We start from the raw sequence: 27,247 nt of genomic DNA, 5'->3' as shown, positions 1-27,247 counted from the left end.
CCTAGATATCCACATCCCGCCCCCACCCCCGCACAAGGAAACCATCGTAAAAAACTTTTCCAAAGCGAACTTCATGCTTCTCAAGAATGAGGTGACTAACTTCACAATGCCCCTGCAGATGGATAACATAGTCAATACAGTCACGACTGCTGAATCCTACACAAATGCAAACACCTACATGAGTGTATGGATCGGGCTATCCCCAATAAAACCAAGATGCTATCCTCCAAAAACAGGAAGCCGATCTGGTGGTCTCCTGCCATTAACAAACTTTACAACAGAAAGAAGAAACTGTTGCACAGGAGAGTAAAAACCCAGGTATGGAGGAACTCACTGACGAGCCTCAGTAAGAAGCTAAGGTCTCTCATAAAATCCTCCAAAGCTAACTTTGAAAGAAAAATTGCCATGGATTCCAAAGACAAGCACAAGGCATTCTTTAGCTATGTCAAGTATCTTCATGGCAACACCCAGATCTGCACCAAGCTACAACAAAATGGCACAAAATATACAGAGCCAACATATTGGCAGACAGGTTCAGTGCAACCTTTACTTCCCCCTCACCCCCCAAAAGGGCCTATAACTATACCAGATGGTTGTAGAGCCCCTGCAATCACAAATACACAGGTAAAAACGGCACTCTAACACCAAAAACACAGCATCCATGGGACCGGACAACATCCCAGGCTGCGTCTTACATAAACTCCAAAATGAACTAGCCCCTACCTAAAATCCATGTTCAACCACAGCCTCACCACAGGCTATGTGTACGCAGAATGGTGCACAGCAACTGTTATCCCACTCCACAAGGAGGAATCACCACAGATCCCGGGAACAATAGACCTATTAGCCTGACAAGCCTGGTCTGCAAAGGCCATGGAACGTATCATCATGGAATTCAAACAAAGATATAGGTAACCTCCAAACTCTGGATGCTACCCAATTTGGATTTGTGAAAGGTAAGTCAAGTCTCCTAAACCTGGTAGACTTCTTTGAAACGGTTATTAAGGCCATAGACGAGGGCAAGGTGGTCCACACAGCCTACCTGGAACTCGCTGAAGTCTTTGACACTATTCCTCATTCAGGAATCATTGATAAATTCATCACGAGATGGGTGGTCAACTGGCTTACAGACAGAACCCACACGGTAAGAGTTGCTGACTCCAGATCCGACTCCAAACCAGTGACAAGTGGAGTACCCCAGGGTTCAGTCTTGGGACCCCTCCTGTTCGGTATATAATTCTCTGAAGTGCAAGCAAACACCAAGGGTCTATTGGCCAGCCAAGTTCGCAGATGACTGCAAACTGGGTGCCATTATAGACTCCCCTGCCGACATAGACATCCTGCAAAAGAGCTACACTGAGACAGACACATGGTGTCAAAATCATGGCCTCAAACTAAATGCAAAAAATGCATTGTTATCCCATTTGGCAAAAACAAGGTACCCATGAATTACCAAATAGGGGGAAGTTCACTTAACACAGAAAATGATGAGACCTTGAGACCCAAGTGGATAGTAACCTCTCCTTTGATAACCACATAGACACAGTGGTCAGAAAATCTTTCTATGTGGCCCACTTAATCACAAAAGGGTTCGCATCTAGAAATAAGGAAGTCATTGTTTTCCTCTAGTCATCGCTTATCAGATCCCTCATTGAATACAATGCCCCGTTTGGTATGTACCTCACAAGACACCTACAACAACTTGAGGGGCCCCAAAAGTACCTCACCAAGAGGATCGCTGGCCTCAAACAACTGCCCTATGCCGACTGACTCAAGAAACTCAAACTCAAACTCTCCTCGGTCGCATACCGTTTACTCCAAAGAGACCTTTGTCTGACATATAAGCTATGTCAAACCTGGAATTGTTGGGACATGCTCCACTTGAAGAAATCCCAATCTCCCTGAGCTACATATGCTCTAGTGACCTAAACCTCACCACAACAATAAATAGGACATGCTGGAGGGATAGATTCTTGTCTCAGAGACTTCCCATGTTCTGGAACAAAACCCCCACCCACATCAAGCAGAGCTTGTCATTAGCACTATTCAAGAGAAAACTTGATAAGTGGATGGGTGATGGGAAGTTCACCCCTGGGATTATGTCTGGGGCACTGCTTGATAGAGGGGCAGGAATTTAACAACACATGGGTGGCGAAAGCCAATACACTGTTGGCTAGGCTTGCTTTGGCCCTCGGGCTGTTAGCCTAGTACCTACCTATGAACCACAGAGCTAGACAAAGGGATGAGAGAAATCACTGAGTGTTACTAGTGAATCAGTATTCAGGTCACCAAGGACCATTTCTCCCCTTTGATATTTCTGGACAACAAGGAGTAGACACAGTCAATAACACAAAGCCAGATAAATGGGGTAACATATACGTAGGCAATGGAAAGAATTTTAGCACTGTCCATTTTTAAAGAAAATGGAACTACGTGCCTCTGCATAAGATTCAGAATATGTAATGGTGCCATACTGCTGGACAAGGCATCGTTACATTACATTAGCTTAACGACAAATGAAAGAAATAAGCTCAGCTAGTATACACATCTAAAGTTATAATAATCATTATAACCCTTTATTGAAAGAAGGTGTTCCCCAAACCAGATTTCTGTTAAAATGGCAATGTCTGTCTGGTCATCCTTCAAGATTGTTTCCCTGTCAAATACAAAACAGTGTAAGAAACTTCTCTGTGTGGAAGATTTTCAGTCCATACATTTCAAGTTAATCACTGTATATTAATCAGATCAGACAATAGTAGTAGAAGTAGCAAACTTAAACTCGTCTTAAGTCAAAAAAATAATACAAAAATATATTATTTGAAATATTGTACAGAATTACTAAGTATTCAAAAGTAATCCAAGCAAGGCGGGCAGTCTGTTTCCAGTCGAAAATCCTTTATTAAGTACACAGACAAGTGATCCAAGTAAAACAAAAATAACAGAGTAACAGTTTCCTCACAAGCTTTCTAAATATATATATACTTTTTATCAGGCAAGGGAGTGGTTTATTGTGCTGTAAAACAAAGTGTTATTGGTACACGTTAAATTCACATCCCTTCCCCCATCAGTGCGACATTCGAGCTGGTCCTGCCCTACTTAGTAGCTGTCATAATAATATAACCCTTATATACTTTAAATAAAATTTATAATGATGTGGCACCTCTTATCTAACCAGATTATTAAGTAGGTTATCAAGTCTGCGATTTTATCCAAGACAATATACTACATGGCTGGAAATATATCAACCTTAATCCATTTGGCAATCAAAAAATATATATAAATATATACATGTACAATTTGCATGTAAAAAATCAATTGTAAAAATCATATTCTATTTTCATAACCTATTGTTAACAGAGCTCGCTTTCGTCTTTCTTGACTTCTTTAGGTCTATGTACAAGAACCCTAAAAACGATCTATAAATACATTATTGTATAATTAGTTATTATTACACATCATTTTGAATAAAGTGGAAAAAAGAGAACAAGAAAAAGAAAAAATAATAAGAAAAAATGTATGATGATGGAAAACAAAATATACACTTAAAACTGATTTAACATGGTATTTAAAACCAACTGGTAGAATAAAATAAAATAAAATTAGTCATGTAAACAATGTGGCAATTTTCTAAGTTCCAGTACACTTTTAATTGAACAGTAGTAGTTTAGACCAGGCTTCCCAAAAGAGTTCAGCTTTAATTGCCACGAGTTCATGTTTCTCCAGAATATTCGGGATGTCTCCTTCATTACTGGAACTTAGAAAATTGCCACATTGTTTACATGACTAACTTTATTTTATTCTACCAGTTGGTTTTAAATACCATGTTAAATCAGTTTTAACTTATGTATATATTGTTTTCCATCATCATACATTTTTTTCTTATTATTTATTTTTTCGTTTTCTTGTTCTCTTTTTTTCACTTTATTCAAAAAGATGTGTAATAACAATACTAATTATACAATAATATTTTTATAGATAGTTTTTAGGGTTGTTGTACACAGACCTGAGGAAGTCTAGAAGGACAAAAGCGATCTTTAACAATAGGTTATGAAAATAGAGTATGATTTTTACAATTGATTTTTTACATGCAAATTGCATATGTATATATTTATATATATTTTTTTGATTGCCAAATGGATTAAGGTTGATATATTTCCAGCCATGTAGTATATTGTCTGGGATAAAATCACAGACTTAATCTACTTAATAATCTGGTCAAATAAGAGGCACCACATCATTATAAATTTTACTTAAAGTACATAAAGGGTTATATTATTATGACAGCTACTAAGTAGGGCAGGTCCAGTTCGAATGTCACACTGATGGGGGAAGGGATGTGAATTTAACATGTGTACCAATGACACTTTGTTTATGCCGCGGTGGTACGGCGGTATCGTTGTTACATCACAGCAAGAGGTTCTCCCGTTCGATTCCCGGCTGGGCTTAAGAGTGCCTTCTGTGTGGAGTCTGCATGTCCTCCCCGCGGTTGGGTAGCGTTCAAAAGACATGCATGTGTAAATGGGTGTGCCTTCGTTGAAGGTTGGGAGTCGAGCTGGCACCTCGGCGTTTCGTAAAAATCTACTGCCAATCATTAGTGAACCGGAGTTCCGCTGTGGCGACCCCTTACCGGGAAAAGCCGAAAGACAAACAACAACCACCAATAACACTTTGTTTGCCTGATAAAAAGTACATATATACACATTTAGAAAGCTTGTGAGGAAACTATTACTTTGTTATTTTTGTTTTACTTGGATCGCTTGTCTGTGTACTTAAAGGATTTTCGAATGGAAACAGACTGCCTGCCTTGCTTGGATTACTTTTGAATACTTACTAATTCTGTACAATATTTCAAATTATATATTTTTTATTATTTTTTTGACTTAAGACGAGTTAGTTCGCTACTTCTGCTACTACTGTCTGATCTGATTAATATACAGTGACTAACTAGAGATATATGGACTGTAAATCTTCCACACAGAGAAGTTTCTTACACCATTTTGTTTCTGGACCCACTATGCTTGTTTAGTGGGTTGTTTGAGACTTCGGGGATACCACGGAGATTACTTTTTTTCCCCCTGTCAAATACTTTAAAATTATCTTTGCCACAAAGAAGGCACACATCTTCAAATACTGTTTCTGAAGCAAAAATACAGTGGATATAAAAAGTTTACTCACCCCTGTCAAAATGCCATGTTTTTGTGATATAAAAAAATGAGACCACAATAAATCATTTCAAAACTTTTCCCACCTTTAATGTGATCTACAACCTGTACAACTCAATTGAAAAACAAACAAATCTGTTAGGGAAAAAATATAAAAAATAAAAAACGTACAATAAGCTGGTTGCATAAGTGTGCAGACCCTTAAACTAATACTTTGTTGAAGCACCTTTTGATTTAATTACAGCATTCAGTCTTCTTGGGTACACACCTGCCATCAATTAAACAGACTGATTAACCCAAAATAAAGTTCAGCTGTCCTAGTAGGATTTTCCTGACATGTACTCAGTTGCCTGCTACAGCAAACGCCATGGTTCACAGAGAGCTCACAAAGCATCAAAGAGATCTCATTGTTGAAAGGAATCAGTCAGAAGGGTACAAAAAATTTCCACAGCATTGGATATACTATGGAACATAATGAAGACAGTCATCAAAAAGTGGAGAAAAACTGGGACAACATTGACACTGCAAAGAAATGGACGTCCCTCCAAAATTGATGAAAAGACAAACACGAAAACTGGTCAGGGAGGCTGCCAAGAGACTTACAGCAACACTGAAGGAGCTGCAGGAAATTCTGGCAAGTACTGGTTGTGTACTACATGTGACAATCTCCCGCATTCTCCATATGTCCGGGCTAATGGGGTAGGGCTGGAAGATGAAAGCCTTTTCTTACACAGAAAAGCATCCAGGCCTGGCTAAAACTTTCAAAACAATAGATCAAGTCTCCCAAAAGCACATGGGAAAATGTGTTATGGTCTGATGAGACCAAGGTTGAACTTTTTGGGCACAATTCCAAAACGTACGTTTGGCACAAAAACACTTCACATCACCAAAAGAACACCATCCCCACAGTGAAGCATGGTGGTGGCAGTATCATGCTTTGGGGTTGCTTTTCTTCAGCTGGAACTGGGGGTTTAGTCAAGGATGAGGGAATTATGAACATTTCCAAATTGTTGTCTTTCGGCTTTTCCCAGTTAGGGGTCGCCACAGCGGAACTCCGGTCTGCTGACTGGCAGTAGATTTTCACAAACGCCGAGGTGCCCATTTAGGCATGTCTTTCGAACGCCCACCCAACCGCGCGGAGGACATGCAGACTCCACACAGAAGGCACTCACGCACTCCAGCTGAGAATCGAACGGGAGAACCTCTTGCTGTGAGGCAACAATGTTACCGCTGCACCACCGTGGAAGTAGAACATTTCCAAATACCAGTCACTAATGGTCCAAAACCTTCAGGCGTCCGCTAGAAAGCTGAAGATGAAGAGGAATTTCACCTTTCAACATGACAATGGCCCCAAGCATGCATCCAAATCAACAAAAGAATGGCTTCACCAGAAGAAAATTAAAGTTTTGGAAAGGCCCAGCCAGAGCCCAGACCTAAATCCAACAGAAAATCTGTAGGGTGACTTGAAAAGGGCTGTGCACAAGAGATGTCCTCGTAATCTGACAGATTTGGAGTAGTTTTGAAAGGAAGAGTGGGCAAATATTACCAAGTCAAGATGTGCCATGCTGATAGACTCCTACCCAAGAAAACTGAATGGTATAATTAAATCAAAAGGGGCTTCAACAAAGTATTAGTTTAAGGGCGTGCACACTTATGCAACCAGCTTATTGTATGTTTTTTTATTTTTTATATTTTTTCCCCTAACAGATTTGTTTTTCAATTGAATTGTACAGGTTACAGGTCACATGGAAGGTGGGAAAATATATGAAATGATTTATTGTGGTTTCATTTTTTATATCACAAAAAAGGGGTGAGTAAACTTTTTATATCCACTGTAAATGACCTTGTGGGGCAGAATTTTGCAGTTCAGTTCATTAAAGTCTAAAGATTTTACACTATCTCTGATAACGTGTTTATATTTTTCCACCATTTTTGTCACTTTCTGTTTTAAACTATGCTTGTAAAGTAGAATCTTACATATCTTCTGAAAGTGGGAAGAGTTATGTGCTACTTGGTATTCAATTCTTATGCTAATCAGATGTCCAGATTTTGTTAGCTGGATGTTCAGGGTTTTTTTCCTATTTTCGTTGTCAACAGGTTAAGAAGAATGGCTGTACTGCCTCATGAAACCAATAACAAAGTGTTAACAGAAAAATTATCTTAATTTATCTAAATTGCCCATAATAAATTATTCAAAAACACTGTACACATTCTGTGTGTGTGTTGATATATCTACACATACTCTCACAAATAATATATACACAATAGTGTGTGTGTGTGTGTGTGTGTGTGTGTGTGTGTGTGTGTGTGTGTGTGTGTGTGTATATATATATATATATATATATATATATATATATATATATATAGTACATCGACAAGTTAGAAGATCGACATCCACTTCACCGACACATGAAATAATACACCCGCCAAATCCGGACATTTAACAGGTAAGAAAGTTTAAATTTCACTAATCATGCCTACCATGTTTTAGTAAGTGTGGCAGTGTTATGCATGTGTGGTAGGCATGATTAGCGAAATTTAAACTTCTTACCTGTTAAATGTCATATATATATATATATATATATATACACACGTATATATTCTAAAGCCTATTGGGCAATTTATCTGCAATTTTTGCAATACTGCTTTTTTACAGTTTTGAGCTTTTCTCCCTAGACTTCCACTGTAGCAGACTTTTACCTTTTGTAATTTCTTGAAATGTTTAGTGTTTTTAATAGTGTCACAGAAACAGACTCCCATTCTTAAGTCATTCTTAAGTCAGGCATACCTCTCAACTGTCTAGATTTTTCTAAGAATGTTCAGATTTCTGCCTCATATTTTGGTTAGTGCTGCATAAAATATGTGTTTTTTTGGCAAATCACTATTAAAAATACAAAACTGCTAAATACAACAAAAACAAAGCCACTCACATGTAAAATGATTATTATCCTGGTACCTTGGCCTCTGGCCTTCAAGGGATGAACAATTCAAACTGCTAACACATTAAACTGAAATCAATCAAATTTGTGACTATTACTTAATTAAACTTTGAACTGCGGTGGTGGTGTTGCGGTAGCGTTGTCGCCTCACAGTAAGACATTGTCCTGTTCGATTCTCAGCTAAAGCGTCTTCTGTGTGGAGACATGCGTGAATGGGCATACCTTCGTTGAAGGTTGTGCGTCAGGGCTGGAAACTTGGCACGTAAAAATCTACTGACAATCATTAGCGGACCGGAGTTCCGCTGTGGCAACACCAAATCGGGAAAAGCCGAAAGACACAACAACTTAATTAAACTTTGAAACTTCCCACAAACATTTAAAGTGACACTGCATTGACCAAAAATACCTAGTACCACCAAAATCCCACATATTGACATTAAAAATTCAACAATAATTCCTGATTAGGACTGATGGGGGAAAGTACCATAGTTAAATATAAATGTAGTTTCAAGCCAATTTAATTTCCTAGCAAAATCCCCTCTCTTCCCCACCACAGACTGTACTAAAACATTAAAAAACAGACTGCCCCTCAGTGGAATGTTCCTTAAGAAAGTGAATAGCAACTGGGCTATCTAGTTTACCTTTCCTGATGTCTGCCAGATGCTCCAAAATTCTATTTTAACCTTACTTTTGGTTTGCCCAATATACCATTTAACAGCATCACACCCACAATCCAAAATATAAATAACACATAAATGACAATAAAGCCTATTTTTGGATACATATTTGTGTCCATTAATAAGAGTGTTGGAAATATTCCGAAACCCTCCACACACACTAGAGTTTCCACAAGGAAATGACTCCACTGGTTTAGAAGCAGCCAACTGCCCAAAACCAGGACAATTTAGCAGCTCTTTCACATTACAGAAGTGGCTAAAAGAGAATGTAATAAATTCTGGGAATAATTTCCCCAGAAATTCATCCGAAACAACCATGGGCCACAAACTCATGGCCACCTTTCTCAAAACTACAGAGAAAGGACTATATCTAGCCACATAGAAAAGCTTTTTACCACCCTCCTTCACCACGAAATCAGACTTATCATTGTGTCCTCCAGGTCAATGTCCCACCCATTACGAGACTCCCCCTCCTCTAATTTAAATTTAGCCCTCTCCAAAAGCATCTAACCCCTAACCAGAAGTCTTTGTATAACTTCAGATAAATAACCTTGCCTAGATCCTATGTCTGAAGTATTCAAACAGATTCTCTTGAATTCATCATAAGGGAAAGAGTTAATAAGATGTGGGGGATGCATGCCAGAAGCATGAAGAAAATTATTCACAGCCATGGGTTTCCTATAAGGCCTAAAATGAATATTTCCACTAATGTCCACAAAAAAACACAACATCCAAAAAGTTGACAGAAATATAACTGACCTGAAAACTAAATTTGAAACCATGATCATTGCCATTGAATGTGCCCCAAATTTTTTGAAATCTCCCATTGTGTACTTTCAAATCAAAAACAGATAATCTATAAAAAAACTTACAGATTATACCATGACCCTTAAAATCGAGTTATACTAATGGAAAAAGGTCCGTCGCCTATAGTTTTAACATTTAACATAAAAGCAACGGAGAAAGCAAGATCTTGTTAAACCCAGGAGATCTTGCTTTCTCCGGCAGTAAACAGGAATTATACTATGCCATTATTTAAGAAAAGTAATAGTTTCTTTTCTTAAATAATGTCATTTACCCACGGTTGGCTTTGTTTTGTCCGGGCCCTTAGCGGGACCAAATCATGCTATATGATCACATTCTCAAAAAAGAACTTGTCAGAATAAATGAAACATTTTTCAAACTCCACCATACATAAAATAGCATATGAGGGAGGAAACAGGACGCCCATAGTTGCATGAATCAATTTTTCTTGTTTTTTTATGCAACCAATAACATTTTTTGAGGCTACTCGATCACAACAAAACGGACAGCAAGTTGATTTATAGCTTGAACTGTATTCATATACGACAAAGGTATTTTTCTATATTAGCTTCAGTCTTCTGAAATGCTGCTTACCAAGCGTTGGTAACAGTAGTTGTGTTGTATTGTCATCCTTCATCTAATTCCTAGATATTTATACATTCTGTCCAATTCTTTCTTACCACATTCCTCTCCTTCCGGGTTGGTTTCCCTGCTATAAATGCTGGTTTTGCATACTTCTCAAGGTCAAGTGTCATTCTTATACTATCTGAAAAGGTTTTAAAAACTTGTTGCATTTTTTTTCAGACAAGCATGCCTGATAAACAAAAGCAATTATAGTAAAATATAACCATCAATAAATAAATACACGGATCACCAATGCTGTCAATTTCCTAAACACTGCATTAAATTATGACAGGTTTTGATACTCTAACACAGCTTCTGTATGTTTAACACATTTACTTTCACTTTATTAATAAGAAAAGTATCTTCTTACCTGTAATTCTTCACTATGAGATATTTTCATCTCAAATGTTCTAACAGCCGACATTGTTGTATTTGTTATAAATATAAATACTTCTAGAGTGTCATGTTTCCAAACTTTACAAAAGTGCACTGTGATAACTTCATTAGTGCAAAGACTTACAACTTTAGAATGTGCATATTCAGCCAGTTCTATTGCTAAAAAAGGAGTCTGATCCACTGGTTGAGACACAGATTCATGCAGAGGGAGCGAACATGCTACAATTTCCATGTTATCATGTTCAAACAAAGTTAATGATGAGGAAGGCTCCTTCATAGAATCGGAAAGATTTCCATGTAGTTTCACCTCCATTTCAGACAGTGTATTGTCAGCCATCAGAGGTGACTCCATGATGTCAGAAGAAACAGGTGCAGGTTCATTTTGCTGAGTTGGTATTGCTATGTCTGTACTGTTAAAAAGCTCTGATGGTAAGCTAAAAGATGACGGAGTAGAATTCTGAATACTGACAAGTTTTCTGCCATTATTCTGAGCTTCATTTGTTCTGGCTTTCCTTCTGAATTTCTGTGGTTTATCTGGTGTTCCCATCTACAAAAAAAAAATACTTTAACAAAATGTTTGAAAGAATGTTTACATTATCAATAATAAATAAAGGCCAACAAACAAAACTTAAATATGGTGCACAGTAAACAAACAAAAAAAAGACATTTACACAGACCTCGAAAATACAACTGAATTTGCATCGCAAAGGCTTTGCTTTATCACATCCATGGTAGCAAACAGGAACTGTTTAACGCACTGAGGCCTAAAGTCCCAAATGCACTGTGTTCTGCTTTACACCTGCTGTGCTACTTGTGTCAGCTGCCATATCTTATTCAAGTCTACAGTGCTCAAAAGGCATGCTACACAAATAATACTCCTACAAATGTAGCTCAACTATGCTACTGAATTGGTAGTATTCAATGTTGCAATGAAGCAGCTTAAATGTGAGAAGACACATTAGGCAAACAAGACAAGAAACTGCTTTATTTGTATAATTTAAACAATTTCTCATACTTAGCAGTAACAATGTCTCAAAGTTCTAGGCAGCTGCAGTCCAGCTTGTCATCCCTCAGGAATTTTATACCTCATTAAACAGAGAAATGACAGCTGTGAATGACTTCATCTGATTTTTCAGTCAAAAGTTTCAAACTTTCCACCTTCCTCTAATATGATACGAATAAGACTGATGGCATACAAAGACCACCATGACCACAAATCCATTTCCCTATCTGATGATTAACCTCCAAATCCTACTTAACCATAACAAATGTGTTGCCATTTGTGAGATGTGCCTTGTGTATGTCTTATGTATAATGGAATTTTCTGTTTTTGACTCTACTGTCTCTATAGGAAAAGGTAGGCTGTTCCTATCAATGAATCTCCTTTCTACAGGAAACACTTTCATCTTCCCTGGCCTCTCCTCATTGTAGCTACAGATAGAGTCTTTCTGTTCTCATGTGTCTCGTGTTTTCAAAGACTGCATCTCAATGAGATTTTCTGAATTGCTTGAAGTACCTAAATATGACTCTGTTTCTGTCTTTTCCTCAGTTCTTCAAAAACATGCACCCTGGGCTGCTTTGGTCTCTGGGGCAGACCATGCACAATCTGTACTGCTCCACCAAACTCTATCTTGTCTTAAGTTCTTGCAAAAGAGAGTCACAAAGAGCTACATGGGACTACTGAAAAACCAGCATTGAGCACCATATTATTTTGGCACTAAAGACTCTTAATTTAAGCATTTTCCTGTTAAACCGCTACAGGTATGTAGCTGTTGCCCAACACCTCCTGTACACATGTTTTGATGTATAAAACTCAGGCAATCTCTTCCTTCTTAAAAGTGATTACCTGTTAAATAAACAATGAGCAATAAATATTCAGATTACAGTGGAACAATGATATATTTATTTCTGCTTCTTCACACACTGTTTCATCACTTTGCTGAAAACACATCCTTAAGCACTGCTGTTCTGTTGGTACACACCACCTGCAGTGCAATTCACTATTCAATATTCAGAAATACTCATGTTAAATGAGTCTATTAACTCATTCCCTCCAATGGAGCTCTGGAAATTTGCACTGCAACTTCTTCTAATGGGCAGAGCCTAAGGTTTTTGACCGAATCAAATCATGTCCTCACATTTCAAAAAAAATTTTCATATCTCTGCAATCATAGGGGTTACTAGAGAAGTGTAAATGGCGAACTCTTCAGTACAAGCTCTTTTTTATGGTGGTGGTATTATTTAGGTTCTAGCTCTTAAACTGGATTTTATAAGTCACAGTAAACATATTAACTATTAGGATTGTAATATTTTGCAAACAATTTACAATATCTCAGGAACTACTCAAGTTACACACACACTGTCAAGCAGCATTTTGTTCACCCAGCTGAGAACTTTCATTACAGGATAAGCAGTTCTGTCTTTGCTACTTGGTTGCCAATATATTTATAAAAACATGAAATTTATGACAATACAAATAAATATTATATGAACAATTAATTTTTCTTTACATGCCCTAATAAGAGGTCAGATACCAATACTGCTGTACTTACCATTATGTAAACTTTAAGATGAAACCTTTCAATTCTTTGTATGTAGCATGGTTGTGGAATTATTAATAAATATATGAACAAGCAACACTTGACACCTAGAGGCATCAGTAGGAAGTAAATGCAGAAACACTTGGAGGAATCACCCGGCTGTAATAAGTTATTTGCGCAGTGCTTTTTCTTACATGATGACATGCTTGCTTACAAATGTTGCTTGGGACAATTAAAATATAGTCCAACAAAAGTAGAATAAAATGTCCAGGTACCACAGTCATAAACATGTTATTTTATGTTGTATATAAAAGATCTGTAACACATGGAAGGAGTATCTGAAGAAGTCTTGTGGCTAAGACGAAAGCGCTAATGGTGGTTGCTCCTGTGATTTTATTATATTAAAATGGATTATTTGGTTTATGACTGTGGTACCTGGACATTTTATTCTACTTTTGTTGGACAATTAAAATATAACCTAATCCCATCAGGATGTCATTTTTTTTTTTACATTTTAATATGTTCTTGTTCTACCACTACTACACAAAAACATCTACAGGGATAATGCAATACACCATGTAAGTGGGCAATTCTTAAGCATAAGCATGTTGTGAATATAAGTTACACCTGCACTGTACATTATGCTGTCACTGAAACACTACACTAGTAAACACAAGGAATGAATTATGTAACAGTCTGCAATGCACCACTTTATTCAGATATGATTTCCAGCACTCGATGTAATTATTGGTGCATGGTAACCATAAGCACAACTGATTTTTTTTTTTGTTCCATCCCATCACTGCTGACTTCACGCCTCGATGCTTACATCCAATGCTCTGTCTCCAAAGTCCCCCATATGTTCCACAGTCGCCTTGTGCGACATACACTGAGGGGGATCATCTACTGGTATAGCACTCCTGTACATGCAGTTCACCCATCTTATTCTACGACAGGTCTCCGAGAGGAAGGCAACATGTACAGCATACTGAGGAGACAATGGGCCAAGTCAGGCAGTCATACTGCAGACAGTGAGGATTTGTTTCAGGACTTAAATACATCACTCTTTCACTAATGCTCCCTCCTCCTCTTTTTTTTTTAAATACACAGACCAGGTGGCAAGGGCAGGGCTATTTGAGCTTGTGCCTGCTTACTGTCAAAGGTTGGTTATACCTTCTCAGTTCTCTCTGTCCCCTAACCCAGCTCTTATATCTCTGAGACCCAACCTCCACCTGGTGTTAAGACTGAATCCAGCACAATCCCACCCATTACAGGATACACATGCCCATCCTCCATGTTCTGACAGCCACCTGAGTCAGTAACAAACCAGATCACGAAGGACAGAGTCAGAGCTTTATCTTTCTATGCTAAAACAGTGGCATAAGCAGGACTGATTTTAATAATTCCACTGACATCCATTTTAGAGAGTATTAATAAAGAATACCAGAATCTTGCATTTGATATTGAGCTCCATCTCCTACACTTATTAGTCACATACTGCAAAACAGTAACCATCTTCCGTTAGTGCTCATTAAAAACATACTTACCAGGTTGATTGAGCTGCTAGATCCTAGTCCAAGAAATAATGATGATGCTAGCTGCTGCTTTTTCTTTTCTCCCTCCGTAACAAGATGGTCATTCTTTAATGGAGAACCATTAGATGTGTATCCCACAACTGTGCTGTCCTGAGAAACAGGAAGGGTTTGAATCAAAGTCTCTTTGTTGGCTTCCTTTTGGGGAAGATATCCTTCTTTACCCCACACTTTTTTTACACCTTCAAGTTTTAGCCCATCAGATCTATGGTAAAACATAGAAAAACAAGTGTAGTGCAAGCCAGTTGTACTTTGCATGCAAGTCTTTTTTTGTTGTTACTAATTCTGCCCGTTTATCTTATGTACTTTATTTATTTCAACAGAAACATGTATGAAGACAAAAACTGCAATTTAACTTCCAAGCAAAACACTGGTGCTGCATCCCAATTATCCAACAATCACACTTTTAACAAGAAGACCTTTAGAGAGATTGAGTCATAACAATCTAATTATTCCCTTTTACCCTCCAGTACTTTGGACATATGCAAACTGAAAGCCAAACGTAATGTTTAGGTTCTCAGAAAAAGGATGTATTAAAAAAAATAAATAAATGTAACAAATGAAAACTAGGTAAGGATACAAGTGAAAGTTTCCAGGTGGACTAGCTTGCTACTCGCCAGTTTCAAAGAACAAAACACTGCACTATTTGATATAGAATAAGCTGGGAAGCACACTGCAGCCACCTCCCATAAAAAGTTTTAGCCACTAGGCTAGTATAACAGATCCAAACCAGCAAATGAAAGGTAAGAGTTGGCAAGTGTTTTCATTTTCATTTGATATATATGGTTGAAGTTACAACAACCAGTAGAAGCAGATTTGATCTTGCATTCCTAAGGGGCGCAGGGAGTAAATGGAATTCTCCTCAAAGGTTTGCAGAATGCTCACAATATGTGTGTCCTGTTGTATGGGTCAGGCCAGTTCCATATTTAAATGCACAGTGGGATGGATTGATTAATACATGCACGTATGTGTGTGTGGGATGGATTGATTAATGTGTGTGTGTGTGTGTGTGTGTGTGTGTGTGGGTTCTTCCAAAAGGATAAAAACCCAAGTGACTACAACCACCTCCAACAACATCATCACAACATATAAAAACATTAATTATACATTATGCTGCCATGGTCTGTTATAAAAGTATATTATTTAAAAAGATAATGTCTTACATTTTTTTAAATAAAGCCGCTGTATATTGCAAGTTCCATTGCTTGTCTGTCTTTCAGACTGGAGCAATCCAGCTAGGATGGAAATGAGATGCAATGTGCGTGCCAACCCTGCTATATAGCAATGCATTCCAAGTACATCATTATGATGATGTTGCTGCCCCTGTGAGCATGGCGTCAAGAAATGGAAAGAAAGTTGTTAAGCATGCAGGGAGGGTGAACTTGGGGGGAAAAACTGAGACATTTACTTATTTATATATGTTAAACTGGTTACACATCACTGATCCACGTAGATCTTTGTCAGACTCAATCAGGAAAACAAAAAAAAAATACTCTAAGTAGCAGACTTTTTGTATGCAGGGGAAGGCCATCTCAATTTGATGTTTTCATACAGGACTTGAATTTAAATTATCATGGGCTTAATTTTGTGTCTGAATATTCAGAGGAAAAAATTTCTTTTTTGGATGTTGAATTTTATGTTGGGAAAGATCACAAGGTGCAATTTAGACCATTTAGGAAGGCAACTTCTGTAAATAATTTCCTGCATGCTAGCAGCATGCATCCTCCACATTTAATCAGGGCATTGCCTGAAGAGGAATTCAAAAGGATTCTTAGAAATACATCTGATCAAAAATTATGGGATGAAACACTTAATGAAGTATTTCTTAGACTTTCCAATAGAGATTATTCAGTAGAGGCATTGCTAGCTATCAAAACTCGATTATGTGGAGGAGGAATGTAGGTAAGGGCTATAATAAATCATGTCCAGGTGAAAATGATGAAAGATTGTTCTTCGTCTCTAGATATTCAGTTTTTCACTAGTAGTTGAGAAGATTATTAGACAGTTTTGGTATTTAGTTTGTGAAGATGTGACAGTGGGATGTTTATTTCCCAAACATGTCACATTTTCTTATAGAAGATTCAACAATTTGAAAGAATTGTTGAGTCAAAAGTTAGAATATTCGATGCATGGCTTGAACGTTGGTATGGAAAAGTGTGGAAAATGTTCAGTGTGTCATTTGGCCAGAAATTTAGATGGTAAGAAAATTAATGGAAAAAAGTATCGGGCTTTTGAAAGATTTAATTGTTTGTCACACGGGGTTGTTTACATTTTGGGTTGTGATTGTGCTAAACCATTATGGTATATTGGCCAAACTACTAGGAAAATCAAAATTCGTATTTTAGAATATTTAGGAGACGTGAGAAGGGGTAATTTGGACAGCCCTGTTGCTTCACATTTCATAGGTGTCCACAACAGTTGCAAGGATGGATTCATTTTCAGCGTGTTGGCTAGACCACATTTTGAAGCGGGCAATTTCAAAGCTGAGCTTAATAAATTGGAATATAAGATGATTCTAAATTACCATACTTTATATCCAAGGGGTATGAATTTGGATACGGGTATACCACTATAAACTTAATTTCTCAGTGTTGAAGTATGTTATTATATATTACACTTGGGTAAATTGGTAAATAGAATTTGTATTGTGACATGATAGGTTGATTTTTTTGTAATATTTTTAAAAAAATTCTTATTGTATGGTCAGGCACACATCAAAGTTGTTTAATACATTGGGTATTTAGTGTATGTTGTGTGTATTTGTTATATCCACTTATTTATTTACTTATTCATTCAGCTGACATTATGTTAGATTTTTTGCACTAGGGATTATGTATTCTGAAGTGTTTTTGTAAGATGAAGTTTGTATTCGATCAATGTAACGTTGTTCATAGTGCAAATTAACTAATTAGTTTTGATTGATTAATTAGGGGGTTGGCTGATGAATTACTGCTGCTGTATTTAAAGAGAAGGTTTTTGAATGATAAAATCTTCCATTGAAGGCGAAAAGCCGAGTTACCAGGACTTGGATCTGTGAATAAAGGATCTGTTTTACCTTCCTGTGGTGGTGTTCCTGTCTGCTACTTAGAGTATTTTGTTTGGTTCGTGTTCAGGTTTGCAGTTGTTTTGTCATCAATCAGGAAATCGGTCTGGTTAAGTAACTTGTGCAGGGTCACAGAGCATGCAAATGAAGACAGAGAAAAATTCTGGACTACAGAATGTCTCCCATTAAGAGCTCATACCCTTAATCCTCTAACTGCCACACTAAGGCATTATTTTATATTACAAGAGTTTTGTCACTCAGCTGCACAAAAAAGTGGACATAATTTGGGATTTTTCAATATATTTAACGTCTGTTAACTAGGTAAGCAGGGAATTCAAGGACCCTTTTCAGATACAACCCAAGTTAAACAAGAAAAGACAATGAACAAATTCATAATAACGCATTACACATCATCTATATATAGTTCCACAATACGCATTACAAAAGTCAATACAACTGATCAGAATGATTATTATATTATGTACAGCAAATACATCACAGCAAGAAAACCCTCAAAAGGAAAAGATATATACAAAGCATAAGGAATAACTTGTAGGAAAATCAGAACCACAAACAGGTACTGTACCCAATATAGCATAGTCAAAATCATTCCCATTTTAAAATATTTCTAGGATATGGGATGAAAGGTATCAGGCATCAAATAACAAAAGATTGACAAAGTCTGAAGTAATACAAAGCCCAAATATAATACAAAATAAATGTGTGCACAGAATGTTAGCAGGGACTACTGTCTATGTGCAGTCAAACAGCATCTCTGAAACAGATGCATCGGTTTTCACTGACTAAATGGGCACATAAACTTCCTGAACTAAGTAACAAAAGCACCACTATCAATACCAGTAACAACAAAGAAATCCTATACTGGGAGCTGTGTCCAAATCACTTTAATGAAAAAGTTAAAAACAGATTGAGCTCTTTCGTCCTCCTGTAGGGTTACCACCTGTCCCACTTTGCGAGGGACAGTCCCTCTTTGGGCAGTTGTGTCCTGACAAAAAAATATTAAAAATGGCAAATGTCCTGAGATCGTAGGACATAATTATGTCCCATATTTTATGTAATAGTTGCATAAAATAGTTATTCCTTTATCTAAAATACCTAAATGTTACAAGAAACAGAATAAGCAACTAAACTGCTACAAGAATAAGCTTTTATTTAGGCAAAAAAGTAAAGTTCTATCCTTTGTACTGACCGTGGGTGTGTGTCTGCCTGTAAAATCTGATGTGTGTCCTGAAAATGTCCCACTTTGGCCATTTGAAAAGGTGGCAACCCTATCCTCTTGGACTTCATCAGAATAGTCAATATCTTAAAAACGGAGCTCTATATAGCACATATATTGAGCCCAATTACGTTAATTAATTAACACTCGTAAAATATTTGTTACTTTAAAAACACAGGTACCACATGAGTTCTGATAAATAAGTAACAGTCCAAAATACCATATTGCAAACTATTAAAATTATAACACGGGGTGATTCAATTTACTAAAACAAACATCATAAATATGCTAATTCATCAACTAAAAACATTGTTCTTAAATTTAAATTAAAAATATTATGAATATAAAAATAAGCATAACAAAAATAAAAAATATATATACACATTTCTTCTACGAACCATGTCGTAGATGTCTAGCTAATCTTTAAAAGAACCCAAGTTTTTTTGTTTGTAATAAAATGACCTTGTTGAAAAAAAAAATAACAGTATCAGAATCCTTGCCAGTTCCTATCAACCAAGATGGTTCCAGAGTCTATCCACACCCATAACAGGCCAAATAGTTTAGCACTGGTTGAGAGTCTAAGACTTAAAAATAAAAAAAGCTGCCTTCAATTGCAGCAAACTACCAATGGAAATCACATTGTTTAATCCATATCTACTGCAAGTATTGAGTATTAGTTGCCACCGCAACTCTTTTAACTCTAGTAAATCTTTCCATGGTCCTTCCCTACCATCAAATCTTAGACGATCTAAAAACAAAGAATTTGAACTTATATGTAGCCATGCCCGTAATGTGCTTCCAAAAGATATTTCTCTCGTCACTTTTACCTACATCATATAGATGCTAATAAATTCCGGTCCTGAGGAAATTGTTGGTTTCCCCCTATATAAAAAGTTGGTCATTTTGAGCACTGTGCCACATATATGACTGCCTTACTGCCACAATGAAATTTGTTGTTCAAATGGACAAAGCCATATCCTGAGATACAGAACCGAAACCCATCAAAATGTTGCTGCACTGACTGCAGCAGTCACAGGTTCTCACTGAACCTTTCTTATCTCTCAGCCCAATTATCTCAAGTAATGTTTTAAAACATACGTCCTTGTACAGAACTCTAGGAGAGGCCCTCAAATCATGGAATGGCTCACCTAGCCCCTGCATGCCTGCTCAGTTGACAATAATTATTTCAGACCAAAAAAGTCTAGGCTATATCTGAGGACCATCTCTCTATTGAAATCACCTTCCATGGCCATAAGGGTCTTATTAGGATTCACAGTATATTCATGGTTAGGTCTCTCTATAATGGAGCCAAAAATGCCTTGCATATATTTCATGACTATTTCTTCTTTAATGATCATGGATTAGCTTTATAAGGTAGCCCCAAAACTCGAACATATGCTCTAACTTGCTTTTCTCAGAAAAAACAACTTCAATTTGAGATACCATACAGGACAATCTGACCATCTTTCCCTTCACTAGAGCCCTCCTTTGTTGAAAGGGTGCCAACTTGTATATGTAGAGGTTTGATTCAAAAAGTATGGTTGTGTAAAGTTTTACCATAATTATAGATGTCCTTCTCTTCACTGCTGCAGTATTCCTAACATAAGGGATTCCCCGCCAATGGCAGCCTGACATCTGGCCAGTATACCAAAGCCTTTTACTACCCAAGGTATGACGTACGTTGCATGTATGCTCCTCATATACATAGGGCATAAAAGCAACGTCTGGACGTATCATCCTCAGAATTGAATGCCCCAGTTGGAACACCTGCCTAAGGAAAAGTAAAAGGTGACAATACATTCGGAAGACACAAAGGTTACAAAGGGTAGGAGCGAGGGACTGAATTCTGCAATAGTGAAGAGAAAGACATCTATCATTAAGGTAAGAGTTTACACAACTGTACTATGTCCTTCTATTCTACTGTTGCAGCATTCCTAACATGAGGGAGAGTGTCAAAGTTCAGGAAAAAAACTTAGGAGGAGGAAGAACCAGTAGAACTCTCTAGAAAGCCATGAAGGATAGACCTATCAAAACCAGCCCTAGCTCTGGAAATTACATCTAACTTGCAATGTTTGGTGAAAGTATGCACAGAAGTCCAGGTAGCTGCCTCAAGAATGGAATGGAATTAGTGCCAAAACCCTTGCAAAAAGCACCAGAAGAAGCCACAGCCCTAGTAGAATGAGCCTTAGCATGAAGCAGGAAGGGCCTTTCCATGAGAAAAGTACAGTATTGTACCTACCATAAATGTAGATGTTCAAGTGTTCACACTGCTGCAGTCATCACACTTGGGTTATCTGCCATCAGGCGGTCCCACAGTTGGCCCGAGTTCCAAAGTCTTGGTCCGGCGTCGGTTGCTATCGCTTCTTCCCTGATGTCAGTGCGACAGGGGTATAAAAGAGGCAGCCAACGCCATTTTCTTCAGTTTTTCTTGCCCCAGATGTCAGGTGCCCCCAAATAGGAAGGCAATACATAATCCTAAGTAAATTACATAAGTAGAAAACAATAGCTACAGCTGTACGGAAATACACCATATAGAAATACATCTTAGAGATTGTATTAACAGGGAGCTATAGATAAAACCCAGGTAAAAAGAGGGGAAGGTGTGAGGGTAACCTGGACTGCAGCAGTGTGAACACCCGAACATCTACATTTATGGTAGGTACAAAACTGTACTATGTTCATCGTGTTACACTGCTGCAGTCATCACACTTGGGTTGAATCCCAAAGCTAAGGCTGGGCGGTTGGTACTAAACAGGGTTTGCAGAAACTAGTAGGCCCTCCAAAACTGCAGTGGCAAAGCCAGCTCTGGTTTTTGAGTATAGAGGTAAGTGGTAGTGCTTGGTGAAGGTGTGCACTGAACTCCAAGTTGCAGCTTCCAAAATATCCTTGGTTGGTTCCCCTCTGAGAAAGGCTGCTGATGTTGCTGTAGTCTTGGTGGAATGAGGCCTAATGTTACCAGGTACAGGTTTCCCATGGTGTGTGTAGCAGAAACGGATACAATGTCCTATCCATTTTGAAATGGTCTGTTTTGATACAGGCTTTCCTTGAGATCCTGCAGCATAGGATACAAAGAGCTGATCAGATTTTCCGAAAACCTTTGTTTTATCCAAGTAGAAACGTAATTGCCTGTGAATGTCCAAAGAGTGTAGGAGGCCTTTCCCCTTTATTCTGGGGGTTTGGATAAAAGGTGGGTAAATGAATGGTTTGGTTTAGAGCCACACTGGATACTACCTTTGGCATAAAGGAAGGGTTAGCTTGTAAAGCGACTCTGTCTTGATGAAACATGATGAAAGGCTCCACTGCCATTAGGGTCTGTAGCTCTGAGACTCTTCGTACTGAAGTTATTGCTGGCAGCAGGGTAGTTTTCCATGATAAAAATTGTAAATCAGCTGAAAAAGCTGGCTCGAATGGCGGTAGTGTAAGTTTTTCCAAAACAAAATTGAGGTCCCAAGTTGGGGTTGGTGCTCTTCGGGGCGGTCTTATGTTCTTAGCCCCTCTGAGGTACTGTTTTAATAATGGATGTGAAAAAATAGTAGCAGCTGTGTTGTAATGTGCTGAAATAGCTGAAGCATGGATCTTTACAGATGAAAAGGAAAGGCCTTTGTGCAACATCTCAGTTAAATATTGCAGAATCTGAGGAATATTTGGGACAAGAGGATTTTGGCCTTTAGCCTGGTTCCAGGTGCAGAATCTTTTCCTTTGTCTGAGTAGGTTTTCCTGGTGCTGGGTCTCCTGGCCTCCAGAATGACATCCATAACAGCTGTAGAGAGAAGTGTTGACTGGTTGTTTAGATAATCTGCCATGCAGCCAGATTTAAAGTCTTGAGCTGGCTGTGTAGAATCTGATTGCTTTGCTGAGTCAGCAGGTGAGGAATTTGAGGTAAAATCCATGGTGGGCCTTGAGCCATGTTCCTTAATATTGGATACCAGTGTTGGCGTGGTCAGTCTGGAGCAATGAGTATCATTTGTGGCCTCTCTAATCTGGCTTTTAGCAGCACCTTTGCCAGAAGAGGCAGTGGAGGAAAGGCATACACTGTTAGTGTTTTCCAACTGAATGAGAGGGCGTCCACTTTCCAAGCTAGAGTGTGGTATGTCCTTGTGCAAAACTTTCGCAGTTGGTAGTTTTGGGGGGAGGCAAACCGATGTCTGGGCTCCCCCATTTTTGAGTTATCATTGTGAATACTTGTGGGTCTAGTTTCCACTTGTGAGGATCCATGATATTTCTGCTTAGTTTGTCTGCCAATGTATTTTTCTTTCCTGGCAGGAATTGTGCTTGTAGTTGAACTTGGTAGGTCAGTGCTGTGTTCCACAAGGTCATTGCTTGCCTACATAGGGAGTCGGAATGTGTGCCCCCTTGTTTGTTTATGTACCACATCACTGTGGTGTTGTCCATCTTTATTAGAAGTTGTCCTGGATGTAGGAGGTCCTTGAAAGCTGTTAGGGCATTTTGTACAGCTAGCATTTCTTTTGATTGATGTGGAGATGCATTTGATCTGCAGACCATTTGCCCTGAATACACTGTCCTGCCATGTGTGCTCCCCAGGCGTAATCCAAAGCATCTGTTGTCATTGTTTGCCTGGCTGTGGGCAAGGTGAAAGGCTGACCCTTGTTGAGGTGACATGCCTGAGCCCACCATAGAAACTCCTGTTGAAGGCAGGGAATTAGTGGTATTATTGTTTCCAAGCTGTGGCTGTGTTGAGTCCATACGCTTTTCAGGTACCATTGTAATTTCCTCATTTGCAGTTTGGCATATGGTATTAGTAGTATGAAAGATGCCATAAATCCCAAGGCCTGCAAAATTTTTCTTGCAGGGAGTTGGGTCTTTGTTGCCATCATTTTGAAGTATTGAGTCAGTTGTCCTTGCTTGTCTGGCGTGAGATAAGCCATCTGAGCCGTTGTATTTAAGCTGGCACCCAGGAATATTATGTCTTGTGAGGGAACTAGTTTTGACTTCTTTTCGTTTACTGTGCACCCTAGGCAACTTAGTAGTTTTTTTTACAAATGCCAGATGTTTTAAAAAAATGTCCTTGCTGTCTGCTTGAATAAGGCAGTCGTCCAGGTATGGATATATTTGGATTCCTCTTTGTCTGCAGTATGCAATTACTAGTGCCAGGCATTTTGTGAAGACCCTGGGCGCAGTAGATAAGCCAAAGGGCAGTGCAGAGAATTGGTAATGAGTTGTACCTGCTATAAATCGGAGGTATCTTCTGCAATTTTGTCTAATAGGGACATGCAGGTATGCCTCCTTGAGGTCCAACGTTACTAGCCAAGCCTTCTTGCCCAGCATGGGAAGAAGTTGCTCTGTAGTGTGAGCATCTTGAATTTGGGTACTTCCAGGTATGTGTTTAGAATTGAAAGGTCCAGAATGGGTCTCCAGGCTTTGTCCTTTTGGGGAACCAGAAAGAGTCTTGAGTAAAATCCTTGCCCTTGCTCCTGTGCAGGAACCTGTTGAATGGCTCTCATGTCCATGAGTGCTGTAATTTGTCTTTGAGCCTCTGCCCGTTGATTTGATGGCAGATTTGGCATTCCTTTTATCCTTGGTAAAGTGTGAAAGTGGAACCTGTATCCTTGAGTTACAATATTTAGGACCCATTTGTCTTTTGTGATGATGTGCCAATTGTCTGCAAAAAGTGCAAGTTTTCCTCTCAAGGGAGCTGCCAAGAGTGATTTGCTTGGCAGTCTGAGGGGTAAGTCATTGTGATTGTCTTCTGATAGTTTGAGACCTGTCTTTTCCTCCTTTCTGGGTTGTGGCACTCCATTGTCGTGGCTTGTAAGAGCCTTGTGGCTGACCTCTGCCCCTTGGGCATCTATATTTGTCCCTCTGAGGTCTGTCAGAAGCTGGAAAGGACCAGATTTTGGTTGGCCAATTTCTGCTGAAACGAGGGGGTTGGACCTGCAAAAAATCCTTGACCGTCTGCATAGATTTTGCTTTATCCTCCATTTTCTTTAAAACCTCTTCTGCTTTCACACCCAATAAAACATCCTGCTGTAAGGGTGCATCCAATAACTTTGCTTTAACATGATCAGGTAAAGTTTGTTCTTTTAACCAATCATGCCTACAAATGACAGACCCTGTTACAGCTGCTCTGCAAGAAGCTTCCAATGAATCAAATCCACATTGCAAAGTATGTTTTCCCAGTTGTTCTGCTGCATACAACAAATCTTGCATTTCCTTGTAATCAGGCTGCTCTGTATGAGTGCTCATTTTTTGTTTTAATTGAGACATCAAATATTGTTGATATTTCAGCATGTGAAACTGGCAATTTAAGGCCCTCATAGCTAGAGTAGCTGAGGTATATACTTTCTTTCCCCATCTGTCTAGTGCTCTAGAATCCCTTTCAGATGGTACAGGATTTTTAGCAATAGAGGCCTTAACCCCTTTGGGACCCTGGGAAATGGTTTCTGGGTCAGCAACAGGGATTTTATATAGGAATTTATGTGAGTCAGGGACTCTGTAGTATCTGTCTGGTTTGGCTGGTGCAGGACGTAATGAATCTGGGTTAAGGCTAGATTCTGAATAAACATCATCCACAATGTCTAACACAGGTGGAATAGCAAGGGGTCTGTGATGGGGTATTAAGGGGAACTCTTGGAGCCTTTTCACAGAATCAGAGTAATCCTGGCCTTTCCAGTGGAAATGTTCCCTCATGGTATGTAAAGTTTCCCCAATATGTAAAGTTTCCCCAAAAGAGTAGTCTTCTGGGGGAAATGCTGCAGGAATAGACTCTTCAGCATCAGAGTCTTCATAAGGGGGAAAAGAGTAATCATGTTCCTCAGAAGAATCTGAGGTAATGGAAACCTGGTCAGAGGAAGCAAAGTCCTCCTGTCTAGGCCTTTTGTCATGTGGGGGATGGGAACCCCTGATTAGGGTAATTACGTCTTCGGCCATCTTAAGCATCTGTTTCTTAGGCATGGGGCCTTGCACTGGAGACTGCTGTACAGGCTTCCTTACTTTTAATGGAGTTTTCAGTTTTGCAAAGGATTTAATAGTTAAGTGTAGTCGGTGTGAAGACACTTTCAGCAACTGATGGCCTTTCAACTGCACCATAATCCCCATCAGCCATGGAGTTGGAAGGGCCTAAATATAAAGGCTCTGGAGGCCCTGCAATCTCCGCTTGGGAGTCGGATGCAGGCTGGGGTTCTAAATCAGCGGTCGTCAGGGGCTGTGTAGGCGGCTCACTGAAAACCGGAGAACCGGCGACTGGCCTAGCAGAGGCCTCGGTGTCTGGTTTGGGTCTCGGCTGCCTGTCCTTATCTTTGCGCTTTTTATGCATCCCGGTTATCAGTTGCTCTGACGGCATGGTATAATTAAATTTTCTAGCAAAATAATGTCGGGCGAAATCAAACCGACGTTTAATAGTTCGTTTGTTAAACCTAGCACAAAACCGACAACCTGTGACGTTGTGGTCTGGGCCTAGGCAAGGGGATACAATAAGAATGAAAATCCTTATGAGGTATTTGCTTCCCACAAGAAATGCAATTATTAACTTTTTCTGACATCGGACTGAGGCAAGAAAAGGTTCCCCAACGGGGTACTTAGCTTTATTGAAGACTTCAGTCTGAAATTCGATTTGAAAATCTCAGGAGTCGGCCGACCGGCACTTGCGAACTGCTTCTGCTTCGGGCACCGTGTGGCACGGAAGAAAATGGCGTCGGCTGCCTCTTTTATACCCCTGTCACACTGACGTCAGGGAAGAAGCGACAGCAATCGATGCCAGACCAAGACTTTGGAACTCGGGCCGACTGCGGGACCGCCTAATGGCAGATAACCCAAGTGTGATGACTGCAGCAGTGTAACACGATGAACATCATAGGTTCATAGGTAGGTACTAGGCTATCAGCCCAAGGGCCTACGTAAGCCTAGGCAGCAAGGTACCATAGCTTACGCCACCCAAGAAAGTTGTTTTCCTGTGCCACTGTCCAGCAGAGACACAGAAGTGATCCTCGGGGTGTATTTCCTATTTCCCATCCACTCATCAAGATTTTTCTTGAAAAGTGCTAATGAAGAACTTTGCTTGACATAGATGGGTAGCTTGTTCCAGAGTATAGGAAGTCTCTGTGATAGGAATCTATTCCTCCATTGTGTCCTGTTTATTGTGGTGACGCAGTTTAAGACCCTAGAGCGTGTAGCTTGGAGGGATTGGGATTTCTTTAGGTGTAGCATGTCCAACAGCTCTGGGGTTCACATAGCTTTATATGTTAAAATAAAATAAATAGCTGTAGAAATCCAAGAA

The 27,247-nt window shown here is 39.0% G+C and overlaps 1 protein-coding gene across 3 annotated transcripts in view; it reads right to left on the bottom strand.

Moving 5' to 3' along the window:
* Window positions 1-27,247, bottom strand: part of AP4E1 (adaptor related protein complex 4 subunit epsilon 1) — a 564,842-nt gene that overhangs the window by 190,186 nt on the left and 347,409 nt on the right. For all 3 annotated transcript variants that reach the window (XM_044077456.1, XM_044077457.1, XM_044077458.1), the window contains exons 17-18: window positions 14,690-14,939; window positions 10,577-11,149 (exon numbers count right to left, since the gene is read on the bottom strand). In XM_044077456.1, coding sequence (XP_043933391.1) covers window positions 10,577-11,149; window positions 14,690-14,939 — 823 coding nt within the window. The remainder of the gene's footprint in view (window positions 1-10,576; window positions 11,150-14,689; window positions 14,940-27,247) is intronic.

This window comes from Protopterus annectens, chromosome 7.part0 (assembly GCF_019279795.1).
Source record: "Protopterus annectens isolate FY-2018-M chromosome 7.part0, PAN1.0, whole genome shotgun sequence".
Classification (NCBI taxonomy): domain Eukaryota; kingdom Metazoa; phylum Chordata; order Ceratodontiformes; family Protopteridae; genus Protopterus; species Protopterus annectens.
Note: the sequence above shows the minus strand (reverse complement) of the source record. Positions and strands in the feature narration are given on the sequence as shown.